Source organism: Eriocheir sinensis, chromosome 32, assembly GCF_024679095.1.
Source record: "Eriocheir sinensis breed Jianghai 21 chromosome 32, ASM2467909v1, whole genome shotgun sequence".
NCBI lineage: Eukaryota > Metazoa > Arthropoda > Malacostraca > Decapoda > Varunidae > Eriocheir > Eriocheir sinensis.
Genome location: NC_066540.1, coordinates 17,723,563 through 17,741,802, shown reverse-complemented (window position 1 = coordinate 17,741,802; position 18,240 = coordinate 17,723,563). Strand labels below are relative to the sequence as shown.

Sequence of the window (18,240 nt, the reverse complement as noted above, 5' to 3'; positions counted from 1 at the left end):
TGCTCTCCCGTCACGCTGGTCGTAGGTTCAATCCCACGCAGAGGATGTGTGGGCATTTCCAGTAGCAGTTTTATAGCCCTGGTGGTAGTCTGACCCTTCCTCTGTACCATGAACCTAAGAAACATAGCTATATGTGCTCTCCTGTCACGCTGGTCGTAGGTTCAATCCAGGCAGCCGGGGAATACCCTCTCCTTGTCTTGATTCATTTCTCGTGTGTTTCAATGCACCCAGAGGACGTGTGGGCATTTCCAGTAGCAGTTTTATAGCCCTGATGGTAGTCTGACCCTTCCTCTGTAGCATGAACCTAAGAAACATAGAAACCATAGAAACAAAGAATCACGCTGGTCGTAGGTTCATTCCAGGCAGTCGGGGAATACCCTCTCCTCGTCTTGATCAATTTCTCGTGTGTTTCGATGCACGCAGAGGATGTGTGGGACCGAGAGAATAGATTGATGATTGATTGATAGTTTATTGTTGCAAGCAAGACAACAAAGGAGAAGGGAGGAGCATGCCATCCCAACCCCCAGGCAGTACAGAGTGTGATTATACAACTAAGGATACATGCCTGATAGAAGAAAGGTGCAAATCAAATCTCGGGCCATTTCAAATACACCAGTTAATTGCTTTTTTAAACTGTGGGGCATTATATATCAGTTATGTGCATTTGACAAGGCTTTCGTAGGAGTCGTTGGCATTTCCAGTAGTAGTTTTATGGCCCTGGTGTAAGTGTGACTGATGTATAATAATTAACTGATATAATGCCCCTCAGTTTAAAAGAACAATTAACTGGTCTATTTGAAATGACCCGAGGTTTGATTTCCACCTTCTACCATTCTCTCGTCAAGCTACTGGAAATGCCCTCAACTCCTACGAAAGCCTTGTCAGATGTATGTTTCTTAGGGCGGTATGATAAAACAGTCTCGCTTCTCACATCAGAGCTATTTCTAAAGATCATAGAGGGAGTCAGTCGGGTTCTAATGAGCGTTTCTTTAGGCTCAAGCTACTGTGGAAGGATCAAACTACCACCGGGGTCATAAAACTACTCCCGGAAATGATCTCAACTCATACGAAAGCCTTGTCAGATGTATGTTTCTTAGGGCGGTATTATAAAACAGTCTCGCTTTTCACATCAGCTATTTCAAAGGTCAAAGAGGGAGTCAGTCGGGTTCTAATGAGCGTTTCTTTAGGCTCAAGCTACTGTGGAAGGATCAAACTACCACCGGGGTCATATAACTACTCCCGGAAATGCCCTCAACTCCTACGAAAGCCTTGTCAGATGTATGTTTCTTAGGGCGGTATTATAAAACAGTCTCGCTACTCACATCAGCTATTTCAAAGGTCAAAGAGGGAGTCAGTCGGGTTCTAATGAGCGTTTCTTTAGGCTCAAGCTACTGTGGAAGGATCAAACTACCACCGGGGTCATAAAACTACTCCCGGAAATGATCTCAACTCATACGAAAGGCTTGTCAAATGTATGTTTCTTAGGGCGGTATTTTAAAGCAGTCTCGCTACTCACATCAGCTATTTCTAAAGATCAAAGAGGGAGTCAGTCGGGTTCTAATGAGCGTTTCTTTAGGCTCAAGCTACTGTAGAAGGATCAAACTACCACCGGGGTCATAAAACTACTCACGGAAATGATCTCAACTCATACGAAAGGCTTGTCAGATGTATGTTTCTTAGGGCGGTATTATAAAGCAGTCTCGCTTTTCACATCAGCTATATCTAAAGCTCAAAGAGGGAGTCAGTCGGGTTCTAATGAGTGTTTCTTTAGGCTCAAGCTACTGTGGAAGGATCAAACTACCACCGGGGTCATAAAACTACTCACGGAAATGATCTCAACTCATACGAAAGCCTTGTCAAATATGTGAACTCGAGCGACGAAATGATTCAAAATACGACCCATAAGTTCAAGGTACAGTGGAAGCTTAGCGGATTAGGGGAACCGTGTCCACCACTGCTCTCAAAAGCCTAAGGTCGTCAGCAGCCCGCTTTGACACGCGTCGACATCACAAGCCACGTGGGTTCCTGCAAGCTTCCTTAATTCTTGAGGAACCTTGGGTAAGTTGGGTTACTGAGTGCCTTTTCTTTTGTTAACGTGTTTCGCCTATAGCGCCGGTAGGCTTTCTTCATGGGCCTGGTGGTCGGCCCAAACCCGTCATATGGCGCAAGCAATTTTTATAGTGGCGCCGAGACAGTGGCTGATGGATTGCTAATAACAGTCATCTCCTGTCACCTTCTTACGGCACATTCCAATCAAATTATGGTAAAGTATATGGGAGAAATGGTGGCTTGGCGACACTTGTTGGTGTAGACACAAACTGTCTCTCATTTAATTTCCCAGAGGTCACTGCATGGCCACTGGCTCCCCGCTGGCTGTTAGGCTGCGTTTACACCAAGCACGTCGCGTCCCGTCACGTCACGTCACGTCACGTCAAGTCATGAATCGCCACCCCAGTTTAACACTGATTTGTATGGATATTTGAAAAATGCGTTTACACCGGTTCCGTCCAGTCGTCACGCCGCGTCGCGTCGCGTCAAGTCAATATATAGAGCTGGTTCTATTTTTCACCTGAAAACGCAGCCTTAGGGGAAGGTGTGACAGGTCTGGCCCACAAGAGGGAGCGTGTGGGAGTGTTTGTAAAGCGCCGCGATTATCAAAGGTCTATGCTAAGCGAGTCTGCCCCAGTCCAGTGATGTTGAATATTCTAAATATCATGAAGATATGAAATAGAAGTACTAAGCTATAAAATAACATATACAACAAATGATGAGCGATGGACTGACGGAGCGAATCATCCCTGACGGGCAACCACTGTTTCGCTGACGTCGTTTTGGCGTCATTAACGTCGATGGATCCGTCAAGATGGAATAGTGGCCAAGGTGGTGATGCCGTGTGTGGCAGCCTGAACTACCGCCGTGCTATACAAGGCTGTGATCTCTGCAGTGTTCTACTTTAAGGACTAGTATTTACTCTATCTCTGTATTCATTCCCATCTAGTGCCTGGGCAATGTTCTCCGTCCCCACATTTCATTGTCTTATTGTCCAGGAGGCCGGCAGGTACCTCCCTTGTTGTGCATTCCTTCCTAACATTGTATCTATTTAGCTTCACGGTGCTGCCCACACGTGTATATAGGCTGTTACTAGTTGTATAATCACACTCTGTCCTGCCTGGGGGTTGGGACGGCATGTTCCTCCCTTCTCCCTTGTTGTTTACCTGCAACAATAAACTATCAATCAGTCATCAACCCCGCCTTAAGCCGCCTTCACACCTGGCAATTCCTAGTCGGCAATACAGCTGTGAGCGCGTCCGTCGTGTATTGCCGACTGGCGGCTGAGTACAACATCCCGGCGCCAATAAAACAAGAAATGGCAGATACAGACAACAAGATTTGGAGCCAGGAGGCCGAGGTGATATTACTAGAAGAAGTTAGGCAGCATAGATACTTGTGGGAGCCACGAGATAAGCTGTATAAGAAGCTGAGTCTACGCAGAACAACTTTGAGAGAGTGGCAGCAACATCCGAGAAATGTTTGTCTCTTTGCGAGATATCGAAGGAGGTAAGGAACGATTATTTTCGTGTATTACATAATCACACATGTAATGCCTGGGGGTTGCGATGGCTCTCCTTTGTTCTTAAATGCAACAATGAACAATCAATCTATACTGAAGGTAAAACTTGCTTACTTAAAGTATTTCTACAATATTAGGCTAATGGACCAAACTCATTGTGGTTTTAAGATATGGAAGTAGCCTTTTGGGGTGTCTGGGATGAACTCATGCCCAGGTCAGGTCAGGTCAGGTGTCGTTCGGGAAGCTTGGCCTTTGTATCGGCGCTTCCCTGATGATCTTCACTGGTCAGTTTTCAGCTCTTCAGTTGTTCGTGTCTATAATTTTTCTTTGTTGTTCTCGATCTCTTTCTCCACATTTCATATATCACTGGCTTGGTTTCTTCGATCAGCTCTTCTTTAAATAACAGTTCTCCAGTTATGTCCTCTTCTTCCTCTGTAGTGAGTCTTTCTATTTGCAATATCTTCTTTCTTTCATTGGCATAAGCTGGGCACTGGATTAAAAAATGGGTTACTAGCAGCCAGTTTACGTCTTGATGCTCCCGGCGGCTCCTCCCACGTGTGAACAGACTTGTCCCGAGAGCACCAGCTGGTCTGGCCGCTAGGTCGTCGAGGCTGTATTCAGGATTTGCCAGGTGGAAAGCCGCCTTTAGAGATTAAAAAAAAAAAAAAACAAGCCCAAGACCAAGCCAAGTGTAAACCTGTGACATCAAGATCAAGACCAAGCCAAGTGAAAACCTGTGACATCAAGATCAAGACCAAGCCAAGTGAAAACCTGTGACATCAAGATCAAGACCAAGCCAAGTGTAAACAAACCCCGGGTGGAGGCAAAGCAAGCCACGTGGTGACTGACCCTGGGGGAGCGGCGACCCCGTGGAGGCGACAAGGAGGTGAAGAGGACCAGGGGGACGCCACAGGGGAGGAGAGACGCCGTGGGGGGGCTGGGGGGAGAGGAGAATTGTGACGTGCTCCTTGCCTTCCTCGCGACCCCATAGTGGACGGAAGGGAGAGAGAGAGAGAGAGAGAGAGAGAGAGAGAGAGAGAGAGAGAGAGAGAGAGAGAGAGAGAGAGAGAGAGAGAGAGAGCAGTTAAGGAGAGGAAAGGAAGAAGAACAAAAAGAGGAAAGGGAAAAGAAGAGGAAAAGGAGGAGGAGGAGGAAGGGGGTTGGAACAGTGGAGGAAGGTGGAAGGTGGAGGAGGAAACAGTCAAACGGAACTCAACTCTTTGAAGTGGAACAGTGGAGGAAGGAAGGAAAACAAGGTGGAGGAGGAAACAGTCAAACGGAACTCGACTCTTTGAAGTGGAACAGTGGAGGAAGGAAGGAAAACAAGGTGGAGGAGGAAACAGTCAAACGGAACTCAACTCTCTGAAGTGGAACAGTGGAGGAAGGAAGGAAAACAAGGTGGAGGAGGAAACAGTCAAACGGAACTCAACTCTTTGAAGTGGAACAGTGGAGAAAGGAACGGAAACAAGGTGGAGGAGGAAATAATCAAATGGAACTCAACTCTTTGAAGTGGAACATTACAAAATCGAGGAAGAATTTTAAGTGAAGCATATAAGAAGAAACAGGAAGAACCGTAACTTAGGAAAAGAACCAGAGGAAGTAATTAAAGGAAGCAAGATCGACTGAAGTGCGAAGAGTCAAAATAGAGGCAGAAAAGAAGGAAAACTGAAGTGAAACATTACAAAATCGAGGAAGAATTTTAAGTGAAGCGTATAAGAAGAAACAGGAAGAACCGTAACTAAGGAAAAGAACCAGAGGAAGTTATTAAAGGAAGCAAGATCGACTGAAGTGCAAAGAGTCAAAATTGAGGCAGAAAAGAACTCGACTGAAGTGAAACATTACGAAATCGAGGAAGAATTTTAAGTGAAGCGTATAGGAAGAAACAGGAAGAACCATAACTTAGGAAAAGAACCAGAGGAAGTTATTAAAGGAAGAAAGATTGACTGAAGTGCAAAGAGTCAAAATAGAGGCAAAAAAGAAGGAGAAATGAAGTGAAACAGTAAGAAAGGAGGAGAAACAGCGGTGGAACTGGAAGAGAGAGAGAGAGAGAGAGAGAGAGAGAGAGAGAGAGAGAGAGAGAAGAGAATAACCTAACTTAACCAAACCCCTAACCTAACAACCTAATCCCTAACCAAACCCCAAACCTAACAATCTAATCCCTAACCTAACTTAACCAAACCCCTAACCTGACAACCTAACCAAACCCCTAACAGCCCATCCTAACAACCTAACCCCTAACCTAACTTAACCAAACCCCTAACCTAACAACCTAATCCCTAACCTAACTTAACCAAACCCCCAACCCAACGACCTAATCCCTAACTTAACCTAACTTAACCAAACCATTAACCTAACCAAACCAAACCCCTAACCTAACTTAACCAAATCCCGAACCTGACAACCTAACCCCTAACCTAACTTAACCCCACACCACCACCACCACCACCATGAAGGAGCAATACCGCGAGACCGACGTGGTCCGGAACATCGTCAACATCCAGTTTGGGGTGCTGTCGCCGCAGGACATGCAGCAGCTGTCTCACGTACATGTCGTGTCCTCCGAACTGTACTCCAACGCAGCGGCGACGCGACAACCGGCCCCACATGGCGTACTGGACCTGATGATGGTGAGGGGGGGAGAGAGAGAGAAAGAGAGAGAGAGAGAGAGAGAGAGAGAGAGAGAGAGAGAGAGAGAGAGAGAGAGAGAGAGAGAGAGAGAGAGAGAGAGAGTGATAATAAGAGGAAAAGGAAGCAAATAAGAAAGAGAAAAAGAGGATGAGAGAGCGAGAGAGAGAGAGAGAGAGAGAGAGAGAGAGAGAGAGAGAGCATATCCCCCTCAACGTCTAACCTATCACTTACTCCATTTCTTCCCCATCAACCCCTTCCTCTTCACCCCTTCACCCCATCACCCCATCCATACCTCTAATCACTCTCACCCCTTCACCACATCACCCCATCGCTACCTCTTATCACCCTCTTCCAATCACCCCTTCCCCCCTTCACCCCATCCACCACTCACCCCATCATCACATCACCCCATCCTTACCCCATATCACCCTCACCCCATCATCCCATCACCTCATCCATACCTCTTAACACTCTTTCAATCACCCCTTCCCCCTGTCACCCCATCCACCACTCACCCCATCTTCCACCTCCCAGGGCACCAGCCAGAAGGACACCCCCTGTGCCACATGTGCCAAGAACCTGACGGACTGCACAGGTCACTACGGGTACCTTGACCTGGCGCGACCTGTCTTCCACGTGGGCTACTTCAAGAACACCGTGCACATCCTACAGAACATATGCAAGGTGGGGGGATGTGCTGGCTCAGGGCTGTCACCTTTATGATTAGAGGAAAAAATATGACAAGCAATTGATTTTGAAATACACTCGGCCCTCGATTTAACAGACCCCGATTTAACAGACCCCGATTTAACAGACCCCGATTTAACAGACCCCGATTTAACAGACCCCGATTTAACAGACCCCGATTTAACAGACCCCGATTTAGCAGACCCCGATTTAACGGACCCCGATTTAACGGACCCCGATTTAACTGACCCCGATTTAACGGACCCCGATTTAACGGACCCCGATTTAACGGACCCCGATTTAACAGACCCCGATTTAACGGACCCCGATTTAACGGACCCCGATTTAACGGACCCCGATTTAACAGACCCCGATTTAACGGACCCCGATTTAACGGACCCCGATTTAACGGACCCCGATTTAACAGACCCCGATTTAACGGACCCCGATTTAACGGACCCCGATTTAACAGACCCCGATTTATCAGACCCCGATTTAACAGACCCCGATTTAATGGACCCCAATTTAACAGACCCCGATTTAACGGACCCCGATTTAACAGACCCCGATTTAACGGACCCCAATTTAATGGACCCCGATTTAACAGACCCCGATTTAACAGACCCAGATTTAACAGACCCCGATTTAACAGACCCCTATTTAACGGACCAAACCAGCTTTAGAAATGTCAAAACCCTAAAATAATAACAATATCTCAGAAAGTGACATTTTTCATCAAAACTGCTTGCATTGCCTCCCTTAAGGGGGTCGAGGAGGGTGAAGCCCCCCCTCCCCCTCCCGTTAGGTAGGTTAGGTTAAGATAGGTTTGGTTAAATTTATTTGGCTCACCTCTTTACTTTTTGTCCTTTCTATATTTCACTTTCTCCTCCTCCTCCTCCTCCTCCTCCTCCTCCTCCTCCTCCTCCTCCTCCTCCAGACCTGCGCCCAAGTCCTACTCAAGCCGAAAGACAAACCCGGACTGTGCGAGCAGGCCAAGCACGTCACCTCCTACCTGCAGAAGAAGGCTCTCTACAAACGCATCAATGAACTCTGCAAGAAGGTGAGGGACACACACACACACACACACACACACAACTAGGTAAATACGTACACACACACAGATACAGATAGAGAAAACACTTACATACTCACACACACACAAACAGTTTGATAGGTAGATATACATACACATTTACACACACACACACACACACACACACATATTTACACATACACACACTAATGTTTGTTTATTAGGTGTGTTTAATGTATTTCTTGAGGAGTTTAAGTGAAGGAAATTATTATTATTATTTACTACTACTACTACTACTACTACTACTACTACTACTACTGCCTCCCCCCCCTCCCCCCAGGTGTCACTGTGCCCAGCCTGCGGTGCCATCAACGGGGTGGTCAAGAGACTTCCCCCCTTAAAGATTATTCACGAGAGGTTCCGAGGGGTCAAGAAGGGCGACCCCGTGCTGACCAACTACTTCGGTGAGTTAACCCGTCCTCTGCGATTGGCATGAATTTGGCCTTCACTGGTAGCCTGGTAACATATAGTCCCAGGTCTTTCTCTGCCTCTGTGGTGGATAGTGGAGTGTTTCCCATGTGGTATTGGTATGCTGGATATCCCTTCACTGGTAGCCTGGTAACATACACTCCCAGGTCCTTCTCTGCCTCTGTGGTGGATAGTGGAGTGTTTCCCATGTGGTATTGGTATGCTGGATATCCCTTCACTGGTAGCCTGGTAACATATAGTCCCAGGTCTTTCTCTGCCTCTGTGGTGGATAGTGGAGTGTTTCCCATGTGGTATTGGTGTGCTGGATATCCCCCTCAACTAAACTCTTTAACAATCTCATTCTCTCCCTCTCTCCCTCTAACACACACACTTTCTCTCCCTCTTTCTCCTTCACTCTCTCTCTTTAACTATCTCATTCTCTCCCTCTAACACTTACACTTTCTCTTCCTCTTTCAATCTCTCCTAACTCTTTCCTACTTTCACATTTATTCTCCCTCTCTCCCTCTAACACTCACACTTTCCCTCCATCTTTCCCTCCCTTGCACTACCACACACCACTCCAACTGCTCAGTGGTTAAAGCTCTGCTCCGTCAGACTCTGGGGTGGATGGGGTATGTGGCATGTGAAAGTCGCGGCTGTACCCGGGGATACACTTAAGATGAGCCTTGGTACTGTCGGGAACTTGTGCTTGATGACAGCGATGAGTCCAGCTCGTGATCAGACCATGGTGAATCGCGCACCCCCACTCCCTCCCACACTTACCCCCCTCCCCCTCTCTCTCTCCCCCCAGCCCAGTTTGACACAGCCCTGGAGTACAACAAGGAGCTGGAAACACATTTGAACTCCAGTGTCATCGAGTTTCTCAACCCAAGCCAGGTCCTGGATTTGTTCGAACGGGTGAGTTGGGCTAATCATCCAGTCATCCGTCTTTCATCCACTTGCAATCCGTCTTCATCCGCCAGTCACCTGTTTTCACCTACCGGTCAGCCATCATTCATCTGCTATTCATCTGTTTTCATCCACTAGTCATGTCTTTCACCCACTAATCATCCGCACAGTCACCTACCACTTGCCATTCACCCACCTTTCATCCGCCAGTCATATGTCTCATCTGTCATTCACCCGTCATTCATACATAATTCATCCATGCCAGTCATCCATTTTTCACCCACCATTCACCAATTTTTCACCCCCCAGTCACCCATCTCATCCATCATTCATCCAGTTTCACCCAATATTTATTCATCTTTCATTTGCCATTCGTTTCATCCACCAGTCATTTGTTATCATTCTCAAGTCATCCACTTCTCACCAACCAGTCATCCATTATCACCTGTCTTCACCCACCACTCACCCACTTTCATTTACCAGTCCTCCATCTTTCACCCATCTATCATCCATCTCATCCACCTGTCATCCGCCAATCACCCGGCACTCACCCGCCTTCACCCGCAGATCCCCTACACCGAGCTCCCACTACTCTGCATGAACCAAGAGTTTTCTCATCCGAAGGACCTCATCCTCACCCGTCTGCTGGTGCCCCCAAACTGCATCCGGCCATCCGTCATCTCTGAGCTCAAGTCTGGAACGTAAGTCACCCGGCGAGGCAGTTAGTGTGTTCGTTTGTTGGTTAGTTGGTTTGTTGGTCAGTCAGTCAGTCAGTCAGTCAGTCAGTTAGTTAGACAGGTTAGGTTAAGTTTAGGGTACCTTCAAACACATGATAGCCAGCACCTTATGGTATAAATCAACACAGAATGACCTCACTTTGTTGTATAGAGAGTCTCATTAGTAAGGAAGCACATATGAATTTTCTGAGTCATGACCTGTAGTAACTGTTTGGGGTTTTGTTAGGTTAAGTTTAGGGTATCTTCAAACACATGATAGCCAGCACCTTATGGTATAAATCAACAGAGAATGACCTCACTTTGTTGTATAGAGAGTCTCATTAGTAAGGAAGCACATATGAATTTTCTGAGTCATGACCTGTAGTATCTGTTTGGGGTTTTGTTAGGTCATGTTAGGTTAAGTTTAGGGTATCTTCAAACACATGATAGCCAGCACCTTATGGTATAAATCAACAAAGAATGACCTCACTTTGTTGTATAGAAAGTCTTATTAGTAAGGAAGCATATATGAGTTTTCTGAGTCAAGGCCTATGGTAACTGTTTGGGGTCATGTTAGGTTAAGTTTAGGGTATCTTCAAACACATGATAGCCAGCACCTTATGGTATAAATCAACACAGAATGACCTCACTTTATTGTATAGAAAGTCTCATTAGTAAGGAAGCATATATGAATTGTCTGAGTCAAGACCTATAGTATCTGTTTGGGGTTTTGTTAGATTAGGTCAGCTAGTCAGTCAATCAGTCAGTCAGTTAGTCAGTCAATCAGTCAGTCAGTTAGTCAGTCAATCAGTCAGTCAGTTAGTCAGTCAATCAGTCAGTCAGTTAGTCAGTCAATCAGTCAGTCAGTTAGTCAGTCAATCAGTCAGTCAGTTAGTCAGTCAATCAGTCAGTCAGTTAGTCAGTCAATCAGTCAGTCAGTTAGTCAGCCAGGCAGTTAGTAATTTAACCCGACGAAGATCACTTTTCCGAACGATCTCTAACCTCTAACACCTCTCATCCCCTTTCTAATCTCCCCCACTAACCCCAATACACCCCTTTAACACCCCTTCTCTCCCCCAAACCCCCAGAAACGAGGACGACATCACTGTTATGCTGACAGAAATCATCTTCCTCAACAACCTCATCAACAAGCGATCGGCGGGCAAGGTTCAGAGCATCCAGGACTCATGGGAACACCTACAGCTACACGTGGCCTTCATCATGAACTCTGAGATATCCGTGCCCATGGACCTCAGCATGGTAAGGGGGGGAGGAGGGAATGGTGGAGGGGAGAGAGGGGAGGGGCATTTGGCTATAGGGGTCTTGAGGAGGAGGATTAGAAGGAGGAGGTGATTGTTAGAGAGCTCACCATTGTATAACTCTGAATTTGGTATACCTTGAACTCTGAGATATCCGTGCCCATGGACCTCAGCATGGTAAGGGGGGGAGGGAGGGAATGGTGGAGGGAGGAGGGGTTGGGGGGCATTTGGCTATAGGGGTCTTGAGAAGGAGGAGGTGATTGTTAGAGAGCTCGAAAAGGAAGGGAATGTTAGTTAAAAAAAAATGGAAAGTGGTGGATGACTTGAGGATGAAAACAAATTACTGGTGGATGAAAGACGGATGACTGGTGGATGAAATGAATGGCGAGTAAAAGATGAATGAAGACTGAGTGAAAATGGATGAATGATGGGTGACTGGGGCTGAATGAAGGGTGAAAAATGGATGACTGGTATGGTATGGTGAAGGGGAGAGGAGGGGCATTTGGCTATAAGGGTCTTGAGGAGGAGGATTAGAAGGAGGTGATTGTTACAGAGCTCACCATTACTCTGAATTTAGTATAACTCGAAAAGGAAAGGAATGCTCAATGAAAAAAAAAATTACAACAAATGAAAAGATTAGAAAAAAATTATGTATCAATATTTTGCCGAGTTGTGAGCACATGTAGTAGTCTGTCCCCGGCCTGGCAAGCCCACACCAGCCTTCAACATGTACCGTGGTCTGAACTAAACTAAACTAAACTACCACTAAACTACCTTACCTTACCTTACCTTACCTTACCTTACCTTACCTTACCTTACCTTCCCCTCCCTCCCCATACCTTACCCTACATTGACCCACCCACCACCTCTTCCCCCCCCAGGCCAGGAAGTCCACCCGGGGGTTCGTCCAGCGTCTGAAGGGCAAGCAGGGGAGGTTTCGGGGTAACCTCTCGGGGAAGCGCGTCGACTTCTCCAGCAGAACTGTCATCTCCCCCGACCCCAACCTGAGGATAAATGAGGTAAGGGGGGTGGTTGGGGAGAGGGGTGAAGGGAAGGGGGGGATGGGGTTGATTGAGGAGTAGGAAGGGAAGGGTATGGGAGAGAGGGGTGTGTGGGGTGTTGGGTGGGGTGAGAGAGAGAGAGAGAGAGGAGGAGGAGGAGCAAGTTAAATTTCTAGAGTAAAAAAAAAAGAAAATAAAAACCAATTCTCAAAAAAAAAAATTACCCTAACATAGTAAAAAAAAAAAAAAAAAAAAAAAAAAAAAAAAAAAAACTAACCTAACCTAACCTACCCCCTCTCTCCCCCCTTCCCTTCCCTGCCCCCATAGGTCGGCGTGCCCATCGAGGTGGCCAAGCAGCTGACCTACCCAGAGCGCATCACGGCCCACAACCTGTCCCTGATGAGGCAGCTGGTGCGGAATGGCCCCGACGTCCACCCCGGGGCCATGTTCGTGGAGCCCCGCTTCTCCCCGGGGGTCAAAAAATCCATGCGCTACGTCAACAGGGAGCGCATGGCCATGGAGCTGCGGCAGGGGGATGTGGTGGAGAGGTGAGGGGGGGGGATGGGAGGAGGAAGGGTGTGGGAGGTATGGAGTGAGGGGGTAGGGGTTTGAGGTATGGTTGAAAAAGTGTGTGTTTCGGTGAGTGTGTGTGTGTGTGTGTGTGTGTGTGTGTGTGTGTGTGTGTGTGTGTGTGTGTATTTACCTAGTTGTAATTTTACAGGGCCTGGTCTTATGCTCATGTGGCCCCATCTCCATATCCCTAACCCCCCCCCCCTCAGACACCTGATGGATGGGGACATTGTCCTGTACAACCGTCAACCGTCCCTGCACAAGATGTCCATCATGTGCCATAGGGTGCGTGTGCTGCCCTGGCGCACCTTCCGCTTCAATGAGTGCGTCTGCGCCCCTTACAACGCGGACTTTGACGGGGACGAGATGAACCTGCATGTGCCGCAGACCGAGGAGGCGCGGGCCGAGGCTCTCACGCTGATGGCGGTGAGTGTGGGGTGAAAGGGTGAGGGGGTGTGAGGGGGGGTGAAAGAGTGAAGGGGAGGTGATGGGGGTGAAGGAGTGAAGGGGAGGTGATGGGATGAGGGGAGGTGATGGGGGTGAAGGAGTGAGTATGGGCTGAAGGGGTGAGTATGGGGTGAAGGGGAGAGAAAGGGAAATGAAAACAGGGATGGAAGAAAGATTGAAAGAAAAGGAGAAAAGAAATGGAGGAGGAGGAGGAGGAGGAGGCAAGAGGGTGGTGTGTTGGGGTGAGGGAATGAAGGTGTGTGTGTGTGTGTGTGTGTGTGTGTGTGTGTGTGTGTGTGTGTGTGTGTATCAATCTCTCTCTCTCTCCTTTCTCTTCTCTCTTTTTTTTTCTGCCTCCTTTTCTTCCTCCTCCTCCTCCTTTTTTTCCTCCCCTCCTCTTCCTCTTTTTTTTCCTTCCCTTCTTTCTTCTCTTCTTTATCTCTGTTTCCTCCTCCTCCTCCTCCTCCTTCTCCATCTCTTCTTCTTCTTTCTCTTCTTCCTACCTTTCTTCCTGCTAATCCTTCTTTTCCTCCTCCTCCTTCCTCTCTCTCTCCTTCTCTTCTTTCTTCCCCTCCTCCTCCTCCTCCTCCTTGTTCCTCTCTTTCAACTTTTTTTCTTCCTCCTTTCCTCCTCCTTATCTCTCTCTTCCTCCTCCACCTTCTCCCCTTCCTCCCCTCACAACCCCACACTAACCCTTCTCCCCCCCCCCCCATAGGTGACCTCCAACCTGGTCACGCCCCGTCACGGTGCGCTCATCGTGGGGGCGACGCAGGACTTCTTGACGGGATCCTATCTGCTGACCCAGAAGGACGTGTTCTTCGACAAGGAGCACGCCTGCGCCCTCATATCCTCCATCCTGGCCGGGAAAGAGGCGGCCTACAAGGTGGATCTGCCCCCCCCTGCTATCCTGAAGGTGAGGGGAAGGGTAGGATGTGTAGGGGCAGGGTAGAGGAAGGGGAGGGTAGAGGATAGGGAATGGGGTTTTAGTAGAGGTATGTTGGGTAGGTTAGGAAGGGAATGGAAGATTTGAGGAGCTATAGGAAGGGTTGGGAAGGGTAGGAAGGGAAGAGGAGGAGTAGGAAGGGTAGCTTAAGGGAGGGAAGGGGTTAGGAAGGAAGGGGAAGGGTATATGTGTAAGGGAAGGGTAAGGAAAGGGTAGGAAAAGAAGGAATGCGTTCTGAGTTTTTTTGAAGGGGTAGGAAGGCAGGAGGAAGGGAAGGGAAGTAGAGGGGTAAGAAGGGGAAGGGTATGGGAGGGTAAGGGAGTGTGTGTGTAAGGGAAAGTAAGGTTAAGATAGGAAGGGATGTCTTCTGAGGGTATGGGAAGGGCAGGAAGGGTAGCGGAAGGAATAGAAGGGCTTGGTAAGGGAAAGGAAGGGGTGTGTTCTGAGGGTATGGGAAGGGCAGGAAGGGTAGCGGAAGGAATAGAAGGGCTTGGTAAGGGAAAGGAAGGGATGTGTTCTGAGGTTATGGGAAGGGCAGGAAGGGTAGCGGAAGGAATAGAAGGGCTGGATAAGGGAAAGGAAGGGGTGTGTTCTGAGGTTAATGGAAGGGTTAGGAAGGGTAGTGGAAGGGAGAGGCAGGGGAAGGGTAGAGAAGGCCATTTTAAGAGAGAGTGTAAGGAAGGAAGGTTAGGAAGGAAAGAGTTGGTAATTAGAAGGTACAAGGGACCTCACCCATCATACCATCACCCCAACATCACTCCCTTACACCCCAATCTCGCCCCCAGCCCCGGCAGCTCTGGACAGGGAAACAGGTCTTCAGCTCCATCATCCGCCCCAACAAATCCTTCCCCGTGGAGGTCAACCTAACCACACGGCGCAAGGACTACACAACGGGCGAGGAACTGTGCTCAAATGAAGCGTGGGTCGTACTACGCAACTCTGAGCTCCTGGCCGGGGCGCTCGACAAGTCCCTGCTGGGCTCGGGGTCAAAGAAGAACCTATTTTATGTGATTCTGAAGGACTATGGGAAGGAGCACGCGGCAGATGCTATGTGGCGCGTGGCAAGGCTGTCGACACTGTATCTGATGAATCACGGGTTCTCGATCGGAATTGGAGATGTGATGCCAGGCGCGGGGCTGCTGGCGCGGAAACATGAGCTGCTGCAAGATGGGTAGGTATGGGGTGGGGTGTGTTAGGGTGTGTGAGTGTGGGTGTATGTGTGTGTTTGTTTGGGGAATTTCAGTGTGTGTGTGTGTGTGTGTGTGTAGGGGAGAGGCAAGGGTGATATTTGGAGAGAGAAAGAGAGAGAGAGAGTGAATGGAAGGAAGGAAGGGGGTATGGGGTGTGGAAGATGTGAGGGAAGGTGTGTGTGGAGAAGGAGGGGTGGGGGGTGTTAAGTTAGTGTGGGGTTGTAGGGGGGGGAGAGGAGGTGCGGGAGGGAAAGGGATGATAAGGAGGAAGAAAAGAGGGGGGAGGAAGGGGTGTGGGGTATGTGAGGGGTGTGTGTGTGTGTGTGTGTGTGTGTTTGGAGAGGAATTTGAGGGAGTGAAATGAGTGTGTGGGGGTGTAAGGATGTGTGTGTGTGTGTGTGTGTGTGTGTGTGTGTGTGTGTGTGTTTTTTCACCCCAACCCCCTAAAACTCACCCCATCACCCCTCTATCCTAACCCCTCACTGAACTGCCCAGAATCCCTAAACTTTGCCCCCCAAAAACAACCTCATTTTCTCACCCCAACCCCCTAAAACTCACCCCATCACCCCTCGATCCTAACCTCTCTCCAAACTGCCCAAAACCCCTAAACTTTGCCCCCCCAAAACAACCCCATTTTCACCCCAATCCCTGAAAACTTACCCGATCACCCCTCGATCCTAACCTCTCTCCAAACTGCCCAGAATCCCTAAACTTTGCCCCCCAAAAAACAACCCCATTTTCACCCCAACCCACCCCAAAACTCACCCCATCACCCTTTTCATAGGTACGGGAAATGCGACGAGTTCATCTCCCAGCTCCGCGAGGGCACCCTACACTGCCAGCCGGGGTGCACTGCCGAGGAGACCCTAGAGCAGCTCATCCTCAAGGAACTCAGCACCATCCGAGACAAGGCGGGCAAGGCGTGCGTCATGGAGCTTCACAAGACCAACGCAGCGCTCATCATGGCCATCTCGGGCTCCAAGGGGTCGTTCATCAATATCTCGCAGATGATCGCATGTGTCGGTCAACAGGCCATTGGCGGGAAGCGCGTCCCCAATGGTTTCGAGGACAGAGCCTTGCCGCATTATGAGAGGTGGGTGTGGAGTGTGGGAGGAGGAGGAGGAGGTGTGTGGGAGTGTGTGGAGAAGTGTGTGTGTGTGTGTGTATTTGTATTGAAAGAGGAGGAAAGGAAAGAGGTGTGTGTGTGTGTGTGTTATGATTTCCCTTGCTTTATGTAGATCCTTGTCTGTTTTCATTACTGCTTGTTAGGCCGAGGACAGGTTTGGGGGCCTGTGTTTGCACCCATGAGCTACCCACCATTGCAGGAGCCAGACCTACCTCCTCTAACAAAATAGCTCTAAATTCAAGCAAGCCTGTTTGACACAAAGGCCACCAGCCATACTATAGCAACAAATCCGCAAACCTTGTACAGAGTTCTTATGTAAGGAGAGTGATTCGTGGGTACTGAGGGGCAAAGGTTGTCTTGTGCACCAAAGCTCCTGTCCAGTAATTGTTGCCTTGGGTTTGGCAGCACACTGAACCAGGAAACACACGCTGGAGCTAAACCATAAAAGCTCTTTGAACACCATAACCTTCCCTACATCCTTGTCCCTCTCATCCCTAGGCCATTAAACTCTTCCCTCACCCACAGCCACACTTATGCCCTCACTCACTCCCCCCCACTCATTCCCCAGGCACTCCAAGATCCCCGCGGCCAAGGGCTTCGTCAGTAATAGCTTCTTCAGTGGCATGACCCCGACGGAGTTCATCTTCCACACCATGGCAGGTCGCGAGGGGCTGGTGGACACTGCCGTCAAGACCTCCGAGACTGGCTACATGCAGCGCCGTTTGGTCAAGAGCCTCGAGGACCTCTATGTGGCCTACGACATGACGGTGCGGAACTCGACGCAGGATATTATACAGGTGAGAGATGGGCTGGTATGGGGTGTGGTGGGGAGGGTGTCAGAGGGTGTGTTAGTGTGTGTGTGTGTGTGTATAGGAAGAGTAGAAGAATGGAAGGAAGGAAGGAAGGAAGAAGTGTGAGAGAGAGAGAGAGAGGAAGTCTTTTTGATAACCTCTTCTTCCTCCTCCTCTTACTTCTCCTCCTCCTCCGTCTTCTCTTTCTTCTTCTCCTCCTCCTCCTCCTCCTCCTCTTCCTCCTCCTCCTCTTACTCCTCGCCCTCCCCTTCTCACCCAACCCAATCCTAACCTAACTTAACCCAATCTTACCCAACCTCACACATCCTCACTCAGCCACACCAACCCAACCTCGCACCACCACCCCACACATCCACCTCTCCACCAAACCACAACCACCAACCAACCCCAAACCTTTCCTGCCATCCACAGTTCAAATACGGCGGTGACGGGCTGGACCCCTCGGAGCTGGAAGGCACGAACGGACCCATCGACTTTGAGCGCGTGCTTGACCATGTGCGAGCTAAGAACCCGTCGAGCGAGGAGGACCCCCTGGCCGGCGTGGAGATCATGCAGCTGGCGACGAAATACCTGGCCGAGGACGCGTTCCGAGAGTTGTCCGGGGAGTTCCGTGAAGAGCTCAAAGCGTTCATGGAAAAGTTCTCAAAGCGCGTGGACAAGGTGGGTGTGTGGGAGGGGAGGGGGTGGATGAGGGTGTAAGGGGTGTGTAGGGGTGTGTGTGTGTTGGGGGGAGAAATAGAAGTGGAGATACAAGAAAGAAAGATACCAAATAGAAAATTGAAAAATGAGAAGAAGTAAAATAGAAGTTAGGAAGAGAAAGAGAGAAAAGAATTAAGAAACTAAACTTCTACTACTACTACTACTACTACTACTACTACTA

General features: G+C 48.8%; 1 protein-coding gene and 1 long non-coding RNA gene across 2 annotated transcripts in view; both read left to right on the top strand.

Annotated features, from left to right (window-relative positions):
* Window positions 1–4,340: 4,340 nt before the first annotated feature.
* On the top strand, window positions 4,341–5,030 carry LOC127006379 (uncharacterized). Its single transcript, XR_007759532.1, has 2 exons — window positions 4,341–4,749; window positions 4,815–5,030. It is a non-coding gene; the product is annotated as an uncharacterized LOC127006379 (long non-coding RNA).
* Window positions 5,031–5,755: 725 nt separating this feature from the next.
* The window catches only part of LOC127006377 (DNA-directed RNA polymerase III subunit RPC1-like), a 19,395-nt gene continuing 6,910 nt past the window's right edge, over window positions 5,756–18,240 (top strand). Inside the window, exons 1-15 of the mRNA XM_050876296.1 lie at window positions 5,756–6,198; window positions 6,734–6,883; window positions 7,824–7,946; window positions 8,260–8,383; window positions 9,199–9,305; window positions 9,864–9,997; window positions 11,101–11,272; window positions 12,153–12,290; window positions 12,600–12,820; window positions 13,052–13,268; window positions 14,005–14,202; window positions 15,018–15,403; window positions 16,207–16,515; window positions 17,117–17,345; window positions 17,772–18,020. Of these exons, the coding sequence (XP_050732253.1) occupies window positions 6,019–6,198; window positions 6,734–6,883; window positions 7,824–7,946; window positions 8,260–8,383; window positions 9,199–9,305; window positions 9,864–9,997; window positions 11,101–11,272; window positions 12,153–12,290; window positions 12,600–12,820; window positions 13,052–13,268; window positions 14,005–14,202; window positions 15,018–15,403; window positions 16,207–16,515; window positions 17,117–17,345; window positions 17,772–18,020 (2,937 nt within the window). The 5' untranslated portion in view covers window positions 5,756–6,018. The remainder of the gene's footprint in view (window positions 6,199–6,733; window positions 6,884–7,823; window positions 7,947–8,259; window positions 8,384–9,198; window positions 9,306–9,863; window positions 9,998–11,100; window positions 11,273–12,152; window positions 12,291–12,599; window positions 12,821–13,051; window positions 13,269–14,004; window positions 14,203–15,017; window positions 15,404–16,206; window positions 16,516–17,116; window positions 17,346–17,771; window positions 18,021–18,240) is intronic.